General features: G+C 42.0%; 1 protein-coding gene across 1 annotated transcript in view; it reads right to left on the reverse strand.

Moving 5' to 3' along the window:
• LOC120033564 (traf2 and NCK-interacting protein kinase-like) overlaps window positions 1–7,922 on the reverse strand; it is a 53,943-nt gene extending 46,021 nt beyond the window's left edge. The window contains exons 1-2 of the mRNA XM_038979964.1: window positions 7,741–7,922; window positions 3,824–3,889 (exon numbers count right to left, since the gene is read on the reverse strand). Coding sequence (XP_038835892.1) covers window positions 3,824–3,889; window positions 7,741–7,797 — 123 coding nt within the window. The 5' untranslated portion in view covers window positions 7,798–7,922. The remainder of the gene's footprint in view (window positions 1–3,823; window positions 3,890–7,740) is intronic.
• Window positions 7,923–15,896: the final 7,974 nt, after the last annotated feature.

Raw genomic sequence — 15,896 nt, forward strand, 5'->3', positions numbered from 1 at the left:
GGAACTTTTGATCCTCTCCACTGGGGTAAAAAGATACAGCTACACTATACTGCAGTAGACAGGGTTAGTATATACTACAGTATACTGCAGTAGACAGGGTTAGTATATACTACAGTATACTGCAGTAGACAGGGTTAGTATATACTACAGTAAACTGCAGTAGACAGGGTTAGTATATACTACAGTAAACTGCAGTAGAGTAGTGGGCCTATTTGACTATAGTGTATTACAGCAGACAGGGTTAGTATATACTACAGTATACTGCAGTAGACAGGGTTAGTATATACTACAGTAAACTGCAGTAGAGTAGTGGGCCTATATGGCTATAGTGTATTACAGTGGACAGGGTTAGTATATACTACAGTATACTGCAGTAGACAGGGTTAGTATACACTACAGTATACTGCAGTAGAGTAGTGGGCCTATATGGCTATAGTGTATTACAGTAGACAGGGTTAGTATATACTACAGTATACTGCAGTAGACAGGGTTAGTATATACTACAGTAAACTGCAGTAGACAGGGTTAGTATATACTACAGTATACTGCAGTAGAGTAGTGGGCCTATATGGCTATAGTGTATTACAGTAGACAGGGTTAGTATATACTACAGTATACTGCAGTAGACAGGGTTAGTATATACTACAGTAAACTGCAGTAGACAGGGTTAGTATATACTACAGTATACTACAGTAGACAGGGTTAGTATATACTACAGTATACTGCAGTAGACAGGGTTAGTATATACTACAGTATACTGCAGTAGACAGGGTTAGTATATACTACAGTAAACTGCAGTAGACAGGGTTAGTATATACTACAGTATACTGCAGTAGACAGGGTTAGTATATACTACAGTATACTGCAGTAGACAGGGTTAGTATATACTACAGTAAACTGCAGTAGACAGGGTTAGTATATACTACACTATACTGCAGTAGACAGGGTTAGTATATACTACAGTATACTGCAGTAGACAGGGTTAGTATATACTACAGTAAACTGCAGTAGAGTAGTGGGCCTATATGACTATAGTGTATTACAGTAGACAGGGTTAGTATATACTACAGTATACTGCAGTAGACAGGGTTAGTATATACTACAGTATACTGCAGTAGACAGGGTTAGTATATACTACAGTATACTGCAGTAGACAGGGTTAGTATATACTACAGTATACTGCAGTAGACAGGGTTAGTATATACTACAGTAAACTGCAGTAGACAGGGTTAGTATATACTACACTATACTGCAGTAGACAGGGTTAGTATATACTACAGTATACTGCAGTAGACAGGGTTAGTATATACTACACTATACTGCAGTAGACAGGGTTAGTATATACTATAGTATACTGCAGTAGACAGGGTTAGTATATACTACACTATACTGCAGTAGACAGGGTTAGTATATACTACAGTATACTGTAGTAGACAGGGTTAGTATATACTACAGTATACTGTAGTAGACAGGGTTAGTATATACTACAGTAAACTGCAGTAGACAGGGTTAGTATATACTACAGTATACTGCAGTAGACAGGGTTAGTATATACTACAGTAAACTGCAGTAGACAGGGTTAGTATATACTACAGTATACTGCAGTAGACAGGGTTAGTATATACTACAGTAAACTGCAGTAGACAGGGTTAGTATATACTACAGTATACTGCAGTAGACAGGGTTAGTATATACTACAGTAAACTGCAGTAGACAGGGTTAGTATATACTACAGTATACTGCAGTAGACAGGGTTAGTATATACTACAGTATACTGCAGTAGACAGGGTTAGTATATACAACAGTATACTGCAGTAGACAGGGTTAGTATATACTACAGTAAACTGCAGTAGAGCAGTGGGCCTATATGACTATAGTGTATTACAGTAGACAGGGTTAGTATATACTACAGTATACTGCAGTAGACAGGGTTAGTATATACTACAGTAAACTGCAGTAGACAGGGTTAGTATATACTACACTATACTGCAGTAGACAGGGTTAGTATATACTACAGTATACTGCAGTAGACAGGGTTAGTATATACTACACTATACTGCAGTAGACAGGGTTAGTATATACTATAGTATACTGCAGTAGACAGGGTTAGTATATACTACACTATACTGTAGTAGACAGGGTTAGTATATACTACAGTATACTGTAGTAGACAGGGTTAGTATATACTACAGTAAACTGCAGTAGACAGGGTTAGTATATACTACAGTATACTGCAGTAGACAGGGTTAGTATATACTACAGTAAACTGCAGTAGACAGGGTTAGTATATACTACAGTATACTGCAGTAGACAGGGTTAGTATATACTACAGTAAACTGCAGTAGACAGGGTTAGTATATACTACAGTATACTGCAGTAGACAGGGTTAGTATATACTACAGTAAACTGCAGTAGACAGGGTTAGTATATACTACAGTATACTGCAGTAGACAGGGTTAGTATATACTACAGTATACTGCAGTAGACAGGGTTAGTATATACTACAGTATACTGCAGTAGACAGGGTTAGTATATACTACAGTAAACTGCAGTAGAGCAGTGGGCCTATATGACTATAGTGTATTACAGTAGACAGGGTTAGTATATACTACAGTAAACTGCAGTAGACAGGGTTAGTATATACTACAGTAAACTGCAGTAGAGTAGTGGGCCTATATGGCTATAGTGTATTACAGTAGACAGGCTGAATGAATGTCATCCAGCAAATGAGGCGTGACTTTCAGTCAGAGAGCATCGTCAGCAATAACTGAACTCACATAACTCTCACACACCCCACACACACAAACACACACAAACACACATGCACAAGATGCAACAGCCTCACAGAAACACCTATCTTGCGCATTTTCTCTCACAAATGCACAGAAACACACACACACGAAGAGGCTGTCAAACGTCAACCGTGGCTAACAGTGTTGACCTCTAGCTGACCTCTTTTGTTTATCCAATCAGAGCACACTCTACTCCCCATTCCAACATGACCTTCACACACACTACTAGTCCATTATACACAAACATGAACACTAGTGACGGGAGAAAAATATCGATACAGCTACATAATCAGGATATTATTTTTGATCGTAACGTTTGGACAATATCGCAGCATTATTTTTGCGCTAGTTGGCTGTACCTTCACCAAAAATCCAGTAGATTAGCTTCATAGCTTGTTCTCCCTCTTATATGTACATTGGGAGCCAATTTGTTTTCAGCACATTTATTTCCATGACTTCTATTTGTTTTTCTCATGGCTCTGTCTCTCGTCTCTCTGCAGCAGACATACGGTGAGCAATATGTCTGGAACATCGAATCGCAATAAAATCACAGTATCGAATCACAATACATATAGAATCGTGAGAATCGCAATACATATCGTATCGGCACATAAGTATGGTGTTAATATCATATCGTAAGGTCCCTGGCAAATCATATCCCTAATGAACACTGTTGAAACAGCATATACAAAGGTGCAACTATAAAGGAATGACTTCACAGGAGAGGAGAGGAAAGATAAAGAAAGGAGAGGAAAGGAAAGGAGAGGAAAGGAGAGGAAAGGAGAGGAGGTTTGGACACAAAGACAGTGACACTTGGGCACACACTGGAGCAACTGAGACCCCAAGCCACCATTACGCCAATCAAACAAACCACAGACAGAGGCAGAGACGAGAAATCGCTCAGTCATATCCTGTGTCCTGAAATATACATCCCTCTGCATCTTGTCAGATACAAATGACTGTTTCCTACTGATAACAGATAGGGGGGAGAGAGGGAGACCAGGAGAGAGAGAAATACATGTGTGTCTTACCTTGTACACCTGTCCGTAGGTTCCATTGCCCACCAACTCCACCAGCTCAAAGATGCCTGCTGGGTCCTAAAGAGAGACAAATTCTGAGTCACAGAGCGTACAGATATTTAGCTTGAAGCTGGCAGTTATAGAGGTGTTAGCTTGATGCTAGGCCCCAGACATAGGCTATACTATTAGCTTGATGCTAGTCCCCACCCCAGACATATAGACTGTTATCTTGATGCTAGCACAGATAGACAGTTAGTTTGATGCCAGACCCAAAACATATAGACCGTTAGCTTGATGCTAGCCCCCAGAGATAGGCTACAGACAGTTAGCTTGAAGCTAGCTGATGATAATAGACTGCTACTGTCGATAGCTAGCTAAAGTGGCTGCATAATGATTAGCTTACTAGACAGTAGAGTTAGAAGAGGAACCACTAGACCACAGCAGAGAACCCAGTGACCTTACACACACACACCTCCCTCTGCTGTGTTGCTAAGGCATTCCAACAATAGCTGGAATTCAACCCCCCCCCTCTGTATCCCTCACTCTCTCTTTCTTTCAGTCTCTCTCTCTCTCTCACTCCAACTCTCTCTCTCTCTCCATTCATCTCCAGCCAGCCTGAGTAGACATATGTAGGTCTCACAGTTTCGTTCTCTCTCATTCCAGCCCGTCTCTGAGAAATGCTATGGCACTGTCATTCTCTCTTTTATTCTCTCTTTCTCTCCATCGCTCTCTCATTCCAACAGACTTGAGCCTTTTGGCTGTGGCGGTTTTACTCTCTTTCCATCTGTCTCTCCCTCCATCTCTCATTCCAGCAGTATCTAAGCACCACTGTGGCACTTCTACTCTCTTTTATGTTCTCTCTCTAGTATCTCCTCATCTCTTCTTCCCTTCTGTGGACGAGAAACACAGAAACACTCACTCTTCTAAACAAGCCCACACAAGGGTTAGTGATCAAGTGTGTCTAAGTGTGTGTGTGTGTGTGTGTGTGTGTGTGTGTGTGTGTGTGTGTGTGTGTGTGTGTGTGTGTGTGTGTGTGTGTGTGTGTGTGTGTGTGTGTGTGTGTGTGTGTGTGTGTGTGTGTGTGTGTGTGTGTGTGTGTGTGTGTACAGAGTCAAACAGAGTGTTGTTGCTGCTCAAGTTCATTCATATCCTCAGGCTAACTGATAGAAAAGTGTCCGTTATCATGACTATTTAATAAAACAGAATGGGCTCACAGGTTGTGTGTGAGATGATTAGATTACAGTAGGTTAGTGGATGATGGGAGTCACATTGTAACTGGTCGTATCTAAACAACCACTGTCATGAGAGAAGGACTCTACTGTACTGGATGACTCACTCAAACGTTTCCTCTATGTTGATGAATCTTATTCTCTGTTCAGCTCCTCGCGAGGCCTTGTATACATTCTTCAAACTCTATGGCTCTAAAGTGTGTGTGTCTATGTGTGTGTGTGTGTGTGTGTGTGTGTGTGTGTGTGTGTGTGTGTGTGTGTGTGTGTGTGTGTGTGTGTGTGTGTGTGAGACTACGGAAAGAGTGTGAATAAGGGAGTCTTGTGGCTCAGCGGGAAATTAGGTCACCCAGACACATTCACGGGGAGACATTTGAGTGCGACACGCCCAGATAGTTTATAAATAATATGCATGTTGGTCAGTTCTGGGGTGTAGGTGGGTTTAGGTTGAGAGTGTCGTTTATAATGGCTAGTGCTCTGGCCAAAAGTAGTTGAGGATAGGGTGTCATCTGTGACATAACTGGCACTCAATCTCGCTCTTTCTCTCTTTCTCTCGCTCTCCATATCTTTTTTTCTCTCTCTCCCTTCCTCGTTCCCTCTTTTTCTTTGTCTCTCTCATTCATCAGCTCCTCACCCTACACCTATGTGTGTGTGTGTGTGTGTGTGTGTGTGTGTGTGTGTGTGTGTGTGTGTGTGTGTGTGTGTGTGTGTGTGTGTGTGTTTGGTCAGTGCTGTCCTGCTGATCTGTTGTCTGTTGATGTCATCAACTGACTGCCTGGCTTCTGACTGTGCGTGTGTGTGTGTGTGTGTGTGTGTGTGTGTGTGTGTGTGTGTGTGTGTGTGTGTGTGCTGTATCACCAATTCTCTGACCACTTCTCAGTCAGGATTTCCCAACACACACACACACACACACTCGTCTGTCCAGCGGTTCCTAGCCCAGTCTAGTCAGTGACCCACTAACCAGTGGATTAATGTCTGCGACTGACTGGTGGAGAACAGTAATCCACACAGGCCACTGTACATCTCAGCTAGACTGGCTCTGCACAACCTGAACAGGCCACTGTACAGCTCAGCTAGACTGGATCTGCCCAACCTGAACAGGCCACTGTACAGCTCAGCTAGACTGGATCTGCCCAACCTGGCAACCTAATCATGCTACTGTACAGCTCAGTTCTAGACTTGCTCTGTACAACCTGGCAGCCTCAACATGCTACTGTAGAGTTCAGCTATTGACTGGCTCTGCCCTCTACCAATATGTCAACCCTGGCTCTGCCCTCAGTCTTACCATGACACCTACCCAATCTGGCAACCCGGGATGTCAAATGGCTCCCTACATGCACAGTACTATGTCATATTGTGAGTTTTGTTACGTAATGAAGATTGTAGAATGACATGATAAACTGTCCATCGTCCTTTATACTAGTCTGTGTACCTGTCTGTGGGTCATAGCTTATATCTATACACAGTACCTGACCACACACACACACACACACACAAACAAATGCAAAAAGGAGGGTTAACAAAATAACCAGAGAGCACAGCAACATTAGCCTAATGCCCCAGTCTACACTGTTAGAAAAAAAATTGCCATCCAGAACCATAAAGGGTTCTTTGGCTGTCCCCATAGGAGAACCCTTTGAATAACCACTTTTGGTTCCAGGTACAACCCTTTTGGGTTCCATGTAGAACCCTTCCCACACAGGGCTCTACATGGAAACCAACATAGTTATACCTGGAACCAAAAAGGGTTCTACCTGGAAACAAAAAGGGTTCTCCTATGGGGATATCCGCAGAACCCATTTGGAACTATTTTTTCTAAGAGTGCATAGACAATACAGTCTACAGGTAGCCTAGCCATTAGCATTACTGGCTTAGCAGAGTTTAGCATCTACACTGATGGTTATACCAACATATAACCATATTGGCATATCCAATATATCAAGGTAATGTAATATAGACAATGTATGACATATAAATAGATACATAGTGATTATTTAATAGTATCCTTTGTAGAGGAATCTCTCTACCCATGTTTAACAGTGAGCGACATTTGTTGTTCACACACACACGCACGCACGCACGTGTGTGTGTGTGTGTGTGTGTGTGTGTGTGTGTGTGTGTGTGTGTGTGTGTGTGTGTGTGTGTGCAAATATGATGGCTACATTCCACCGCGGACTGGCTCAATGAAAGCCACATATTCAGACCTAAAATCCGAGATCACCGAAGCAACCCCCCCCCCCCCCCCCCCCCACATCAGATTACATGGCTATGTTGTCATGCTATTTCATACCTAACCATTGTTTATCTTGGTCAGTCGTCATTAGTAAATCAGCCGAAAAAGAAACACTTGGTTGACGTATTTCCACTGAGTATGTTCATATGTTGTGTTACATTCTGTAACCACCTGCTATTAGGCTATGCACAGTGCTATATAGGCCTGCATAATTCGATATTTGGATATGTTTTGCTCATGCACAAACATCGGTAGGCCAGTCTGCCATGTTGGTGGCTGTAGGGAGGGATGGGGAATTTGACCCATTTTAGAAGCGTTGTATCTCTCTCACACACACACACACAGAGAGAGAGAGAGAGAGAGAGAGAGAGAGAGAGAGAGAGAGAGAGAGGCAGAGACACAGGGAGAGAGAGTAGTAGCCATCTCTGATACTGAAACAGATACATGATGTAGACCCGGGTTTATCTTACCCGTAGAGCAGACAGGTCGATCTCATCCAGACTCCGGGCAGGGGAATCAGTCGCCATGATTCAAATTAAATATGATAAAATCACCAGAATCAGAAACCATCCAGACAACGAGACCACGGAGTAAATGCCCTTGGCCCCCGCTATAGGCTGCCCTCTTCCACGGGGAAACGAGCCTGCCTACCTCTTTCTCACCGATAAGCGATGGAGAGATTGCGACTGAGAACGAAAGAGAGAGAAATTAAAAAAGAGAAAATATAATAGATCCCCGTTTGTCAGTAGGCTTAGAGGTGACCGACGTTAAAAAAAAGCCTGCTAGAGCAGAGATGCTGGTGTGTGACTATAACGGGACGTGAACATGATCAGCAGCAGCACCGAATCCATGTCTGTTCAACCGACAGAGCGAGAACTCACGGTTTGCTGGCTGCAGATGCTCTTGAGCATTGTCAATCAAAGACACCGCGGGCGGGGCAAACCTGTAAACCACGCCCACTCCAGAGGATTGCTCAAATTGATATATTGAATTATTTGAACTCGGTAGAGACCAAAGGAGTTTCCAGAGGTAGCCGTCCCTGACACCGGGGTGTGGTAGCTGGTTTGTCTAAAGTTTAGTAATGATGTTAGGTAAAGTGGGACTTTTTGTAAAAGGGATTTCTAAATAGAAACATAGCAGTGTATCAAACTACTTGAGTTCAAAAAAGGGCCAATCGACTTTGTTGTACGTACATAACATCCATGTAGACGTCATACACTTGGTCACAACTCTTTCATATTGAAATATTTTAGAAGGTATTATTATAATAAATATATGATGTATGTATTATGAACATAGTGCTGTGTATAGGCACTAATCAGACGTTCAGAATAGAGAAGTTTCATTCAATGCGGCCCATTTAGTCCTTTTTTTGGGGGGTTTATTTGTCCTTTATCCCATTGAGAATAACCATGTGTTTTATAACAGAGAGCTCAAGGCAATAGAATATAGATTATTCCTGAGAATAGAGCAGAGACGTTGTCATTAGAATATAACAGAATGGGTATGTTTCAACAGAACAGAATATAAATGATTCAGTAGAGTAGAAATTATTAAATAGAACAGAGTAGAAATGATTCCTGAGAATAGAACAGAGTAGAAATGTTTCCTAAGAATAGAACATAGTAGACTTGTGTTGTAGTGTCCTGTCACTATAACAGAGAAATACTCAAACTGTTTTGGTCAGAGATCAGGATTATAAGGATTATGCCTTAACAACACAAAATTAGACATGTTAATTGAACATTTATAAAATGTATACAATATAAATTAAACATTTATATAAAAAAATACATAAATTAAGTTATTACATTAAAATGATTACAGACAAATACTCTGGAACTGTCTGTTAAACTGTCATGAATCAAAGTCCCCAAAGGATTACACAGATAAGAAAATCCCAGAATGGAATCCCCTGGAATTGTGGCCGGTTGGAAGATTGGCTAATCTTGTACTCATCCAGACAAGCCTCCACTCATCCAGGTGCGAAATCTACAATCAGGTTTATCTTGTTTTCCCAGAAACTCCTTAGGAACAATTAGTCATTCATACCATTTAATAAAATAAAATAAAATGAAAATGTCACATGCGCCGACTACAACAGGTGGTCTAACACACCTTACAATGAAATGCTTACTTACAAGCCCTTAACCAACAATGCAGTTGAACAATATCCCTAAAAAGTAAGAGATAAGAATAACAAATAATTAAAGAGCAGCAGTAAATAACAGTAGCGGGGCTATATACAGGGGGTACCGGTACAGAGTCAACGTATCACTGTGTCAATGTGCGGGGGGGGGCACCGGTGTTGAGGTAATTGAGGTAATTATGTACATGTAGGTAGAGTTATTAAAGTGGTATCAAAGCCAATGTCAAACTCAGCCAAGCTGATGTCAAAGCCATTACATTGTACAGGTATGGCTATTATCACATCTTGCCTTCCAACAACAACAAGTTTGTGTGTGTGTGTGTGCATGTGTGTGTGTGTGTGTGTGTATGTCTGTTTTCCTGTGAGACAATTTTTGTTTTCTTCATCTATTCTCTTCCATTGAATCACCTGAGCAGGTCACGCCCTGTTTCCCCTAGAGAGCAACGACATAGAAATAGAGAGAAAGAGAGAGAAAGTGGATGAGACAGAGAGAGAGAGGGAGAGAGAGGTCAGTCATAGACTGTGCTCTCTGCTACCGCACGGCAAGCGGTACTGGTGCGCCAAGTGTAGATCAAAAAGGTTCCTAAACAGCTTCTACCCCCAAGCCATAAGTCTGCTGAAAAATTAATCAAATGGCCACCAGGACAACTTACATTGACCCCAACCTACTTGTACAAATTACCTCAACTAACCTGTACCCTCGCACATTGACTCAGTACTGGTACCCCCTGTATATAGCCTCGTTATTGTTATTTTATTGTTTTATTTATTTATTTATTATTTTTGTTTGATATTTTACTTGAGTTTATTGAGAAAAAAAATTCTTAACGCTATTTCTTGAACTGCATTGTTGGTTAAGGGCTTGTAAGTAAGCATTTCACGGTAAGGTCTACACGAGACAGCCTACAGGGAGGAGGTGAGGGCTCAAGGAGTGTGGTGCCAGGAAAATAACCTCTCACTCAACATCAACAAAACATAGGAGCTGATTGTGGACTTCAGGAAACAGCAGAGGGAGCACCCCCATATCCACATAGACGGGACAGCAGTGAAGAAGATGGAAAGCTTCAAGTTCCTCGGCGTACACATCACTGACCAACTGAAATGGTCCACCCACACAGACAGTGTGGTGAAGAAGGCACAACTGCGCCTCTTCAACCTCAGGAGGCTGAAGAAATTTGGCTTGGCACCTAAAACCCTCACAAACTTTTACAGATGCACAATGGAGAGCATCCTGTCGGGCTGTATCACTGCCTCGTACGACAACTGCACTGCCCGCAACAGCAGGGCTCTCCAGAGGGTGGTGCGGTCTGCCCAACGCATCACCGGGGGCAAACTACCTTCCCTCCAGGACTCCTACAGCACACGATGTCACAGGAAGGCCAACAAGATAATTAAGGACAACAACCACCAGAGCCACTCCCTGTTCACCCCGCTATTATCCAGAAGGCAAGGTCAGTGCAGGTGTATCAAAGCTGGGACCGAGAGACTGAAAAACAGCTTCTATCTCAAGGCCATCACTAGCACCTTAGAGGCTGCTGCCCTATATACATAGACTTGAAATCACTGGCCACTTTAATAATGGAACACTATTCACTTTATAATGTGTACATATTTTGCATTACTGCTCTCACCCGGGGCAGCAGCTAGCCTACTGGTTAGAGAGTTGGATAAATAAACGAAAGGTTACAAGATCAAATCCCAGAGATAAAAACCCGAGCTGATGAAGTAAAAATCTGTTGTTGTGCCCCTGAACAAGGCAGTTGACCCAATGTTTCTAAGCCCTCATTGAAAACAATATTTTTTCTCAACTGACTTGCCTAGTTAAATAAAGGTTAAAAAATATCATATGTATATACTGTATTCTGTTGTAGTCTATGCCGCTCAGACATTGTGTGTATTGTTGCGAAATTGTTAGATATTACTTCTTAGATGTTACTGCACTGTTGGAGCAAGAAACACAATTTCGCAACACCCGCAAAAACATATGCTAAACATGTGTATGTGACCAATACTATTGATTTGATCTGTTATATTCGGCATATGTGACAAATAAAATTTGATTTGAGAGGGAGAAAGAGAGAGAGCGAGAGAGAGAGGGGATAGAAGGGGAGAGAGAGGGGAAGAGAGAGAAAGTATCATGACACAAGGCGAGACCCAGTAGGCAGATGGTTGGAGTCTTACAATGTTGATTAATCCAAAAGGAGTAAACAAGAGAATGGTCATGGACAGGCAAAAGGTCAAAACCAGTTCAGAGTCCAGGAGGTACAGAGTGGCAGAAATGCTTGTGGTCAAGACAGGCAGAATGGTCAGGCAGCCAGGTACAGAGTCCAGAACAGGCAAGGGTCAAAACCGGGAAGACTAGAAAAAAGGAGAATAGCGACGGCTGGAGTTCGGGAAAAAACACTGGTTGACTTGGAACATACAAGACGAACTGGCACAGAGAGACAGGAAACACAGGAATAAATACACTGGGGGAAATCAGTGACACCTGGCACCCCAATGGTGGAACAAACTTCCCCACGACGCCAAGACAGCGGAGTCAATCACCACCTTCCGGAGACACCTGAAACTCCACCTCTTTAAGGAATACCTAGGGTAGGATAAAGTAATCCTTCTGCCCCCCCCCCCCCCCCCCCCTTAAAAGATTTAGATGCACTATTGTAAAGTGGCTGTTCCACTGGATGTCATAAGGTGAACGCACCAATTTGTAAGTCGCTCTGGATAAGAGCGTCTGCTAAATGACTTAAATGTAAATGTAAATGTGAGGGCGTGGCGACAATCACAAGGACAGGTGAAACAGATCAGGGCGTGACAGGAAGAGTAAGAGAACACATTACTACCCCAGTTGAAATATTTAATAAGTGATTCTGGGCTAAATTTCCTCTATGTGTGTACTGTAGAATATGCTACTGTACATGATATCTACTCCAATTAATGCCTACTCTTTAATTCAATTGTGAAGATGCAAAGAAGAAGCCATACCACATCTACACACATCTACACACACATACACACATTATTATTCTGTACCTGTGGGTGACATAATATTTCCCCAATACCAACCGTCAGATTACCAAACCATCTACTATGCCTTTAAATCAATACATGTTGAAGCCAAATTAATTTGATTTGAGAATGGACTGTGCCTTGAACCTTTCACTGGCATTGAGTTACTCAAATGAATACAGGTGATACCTCACATATACCATACCAGAGACATAAAGAGTATACAAAATATTAAGGACTACAGCTCTTTCCATGACATAGACTGACCTGGTGAATCCAGGTGAAAGCTATGATCCATTATTGATGTCACTGGTTAAATCCATTTCACTCAGTGTAGATGAAGGAGAGGAGACAGGTTAAAGAAGCATTTTTAAGCCATGACACAATTAAGACAAGGATTGTGTATGTGTGACATTCAAAGGGTAAATGGGCAACACAAAATATTTAAGTGTCTTTGAACGAGGTATGGCAGTAGGTGCCAGGCGCACCGGTTTGTGTCAAGAACTGCACCGCTGCTGGGTTTTTCACCCATCAGTTTCCTGTGTGTATCAAGAATGGCCCACTACTCAAAGAACATCCAGCCAACTTGACGCGACTGTGGCAAGCATTGGAGTCAACATGGGCCAGCATCCTTCTGGAATGCTTTCGACACCTTGTAGTCCTTGCCCTGACTAACTGAGGCTGTTCTGAGTCCAGTCTCAACTCAATATTAGGAAGGTGTTCATAATGTTTTTTAATGTACATAGCTGATACATGGAAGTGGAGGGCGCCCTCATGTGGTAAAAGGGCTTCACAATTCGCAATTCGAGTTTTGTTGAAGGGGAGGTGCCTTTGACAGGAACTTTCAAAAAAGTCAGCAGCATTCGGTCCAGCGGGTGAAGACCCCAATGGTTTTCTAGTCCATCACCTTATCCACTCTGCCACGCAACTACTGTGCTAATGATATGCCTGTCCTCCATCTAGACTACAGTAGTATTAACTTTTGGCTAATTGAATTATTTGAATAACTTTTCATTTAGACTATGATAAAATATTTAATTTATACTATATTAATGTGTTTAATTCATTTAATTAACCGTTATTTATTTATTTTTTTAGGTATTTGCCATACTATCAAGTGTAATATGAAGTTCACTACATTACATTGATCGATTTAGCGAACTATTTGATCAACATGTGATGTATTACACCAAAGCAGCATAATTTGTAATGACTTCCCTGTGACAGATGAGCGCTAAATATTGTTAGAAGTTAGATTTGAACCCAAACCTCCAGGGGAGACTACAACCTTAACAAGGCACCTTTTACCGCTCGGCCATCCTGACTCCGTATGAACAACATAAGGTCTAAATCTGTAAGGACTACATGAGGCCTAAACTTCTATATTCTGACTTCCCTGACCACCAAATGTTTCTATTATAACATACTACATTTTTCATTGTAATGACTTGCTGTAGAAAGTGTATCGGTACAAGTAGATATAGGAATATTATATTATTTATTTTTCTTCACTCAGAAGAACAAAAGAAAGAAAGAAAGATAAAGCCGAGGGTGCAGATACATGGTCTCACCACTAAGGGTCACTAAAGGAACATGGGAACTGATATTCATATCATGTACATAATATGTATTTTAGCTGTATTTCCATGTTTGTGAACAGGGCTGAACATTATTAAAGAATTAATTCATCACCTGTTCTGTCATCCAATCAGAATCAAGGCCATAGAGAGAAAAAGGAAGGTAATGACACTCAGTGGTTGACCTACAGGGTGGTCTAGAGATTCAAATCAAATCAAACCTTATTTGTCACGTGAGCCGAATACAACAAGTGTAGACCTTACCGTGAAATGCTTACTTACAAGCCCTTAACCAACAGTGCAGTTCAAGAAGAGTTAAGAAAATATTTACCAAATAAACTAAAGTAAAATAAAAAATTATAAAAAGTAACACAATAACATAACAATAACGAGGCAATATACAGGGGTACCGGTACCGAGTCAGTTCTTCAGTGTCACTGAAGCTTTCGCTGACATGTTTCCCTCCTGGTTCCCTTCCTCTCATGTGTCCTCCTATAATATCCTGGCAAGATGCCAAAGTGTGTATGTCACACACAACAACCCTCCATTTTTCCTGTCACACACAACAACCCTCCATTTCCCCTTTCACACACAACAACCCTCCATTTCCCCTGTCACACCCAACAACCCTCCATTTCCCCTGTCACACACAACAACCCTCCATTTCCCCTGTCACACAACAATCCTCCATTTCCCCTGTCACACACAACAACCCTCCATTTCCCCTGTTACACACAACAACCCTCCATCTCCCCTGTTACACACAACAACCCTCCATTTCCCCTGTTACACACGACAAGCCTCCATTTCCCCTGTTACACACGACAAGCCTCCATTTCCCCTGTCACACACAACAACCCTCCATTTCCCCTGTCACACACAACAAGCCTCCATTTCCCCTGTCACACACAACAACCCTCCATTTCCCCTGTCACACACAACAACCCTCCATTTCCTGTCACACACAACAACCCTCCATTTCCCCTGTCACACACAACCCTCCATTTCCCCTGTCACACACAACAACCCTCCATTTCCCCTGTCACACACAACAACCCTCCATTTCCCCTGTTACACACAACAACCCTCCATTTCCCCTGTCACACACAACAACCCTCCATTTCCCCTGTCACACACACAACCCTCCATTTCCCCTGTCACACACAACAAGCCTCCATTTCCCCTGTCACACACAAGCCTCCATTTCCCCTGTCACACCCAAGAACCCTCCATTTCCCCTGTTACACACAACAACCCTCCATTTCCCCTGTCACACACAACAACCCTCCATTTCCCCTGTTACACACAACAACCCTCCATTTCCCCTGTTACACACAACAACCCTCCATTTCCCCTGTCACACACAACAACCCTCCATTTCCCCTGTTACACACAACAACCCTCCATTTCCCCTGTCACACCCAACAACCCTCCATTTCCCCTGTCACACACAACAACCCTCCATTTCCCCTGTCACAAGGGGAGTTATGGCTGATTTGAAATTAAATAATTAACCCTGTTAGGTCAACCCTGTCACTTTAATTGTCACCACTGTAGAATTGAAAAAATGTAAATTGATCATGTGCTATTTATGATAGAATGTTAAAATACACTACCCCAAAGACACTTTTATAATTATTTCACAGTGGGTGGAAATCAGAAATGCAAAAAAAGATTTTCTTTGATTCATTCATTGAATTCATTTAAACATTCATATACAAATAAAGTATTTTAAAAATCATTTTCATTATACCCCATGCAGCCGGAATTGTTTGACCAGAGATTCAGCAGTAAATCCATCGGAACCTTTCAGGTCGTTATGCACACCACCCGTAATGTTTGCACCGCAGTGATGAGCGTGGGATATGGCTTGAAAATGTAATTAGGAGTACAG

This window comes from Salvelinus namaycush, chromosome 40 (genome assembly GCF_016432855.1).
Source record: "Salvelinus namaycush isolate Seneca chromosome 40, SaNama_1.0, whole genome shotgun sequence".
In the NCBI taxonomy this organism is placed as follows: Eukaryota; Metazoa; Chordata; class Actinopteri; order Salmoniformes; family Salmonidae; genus Salvelinus; species Salvelinus namaycush.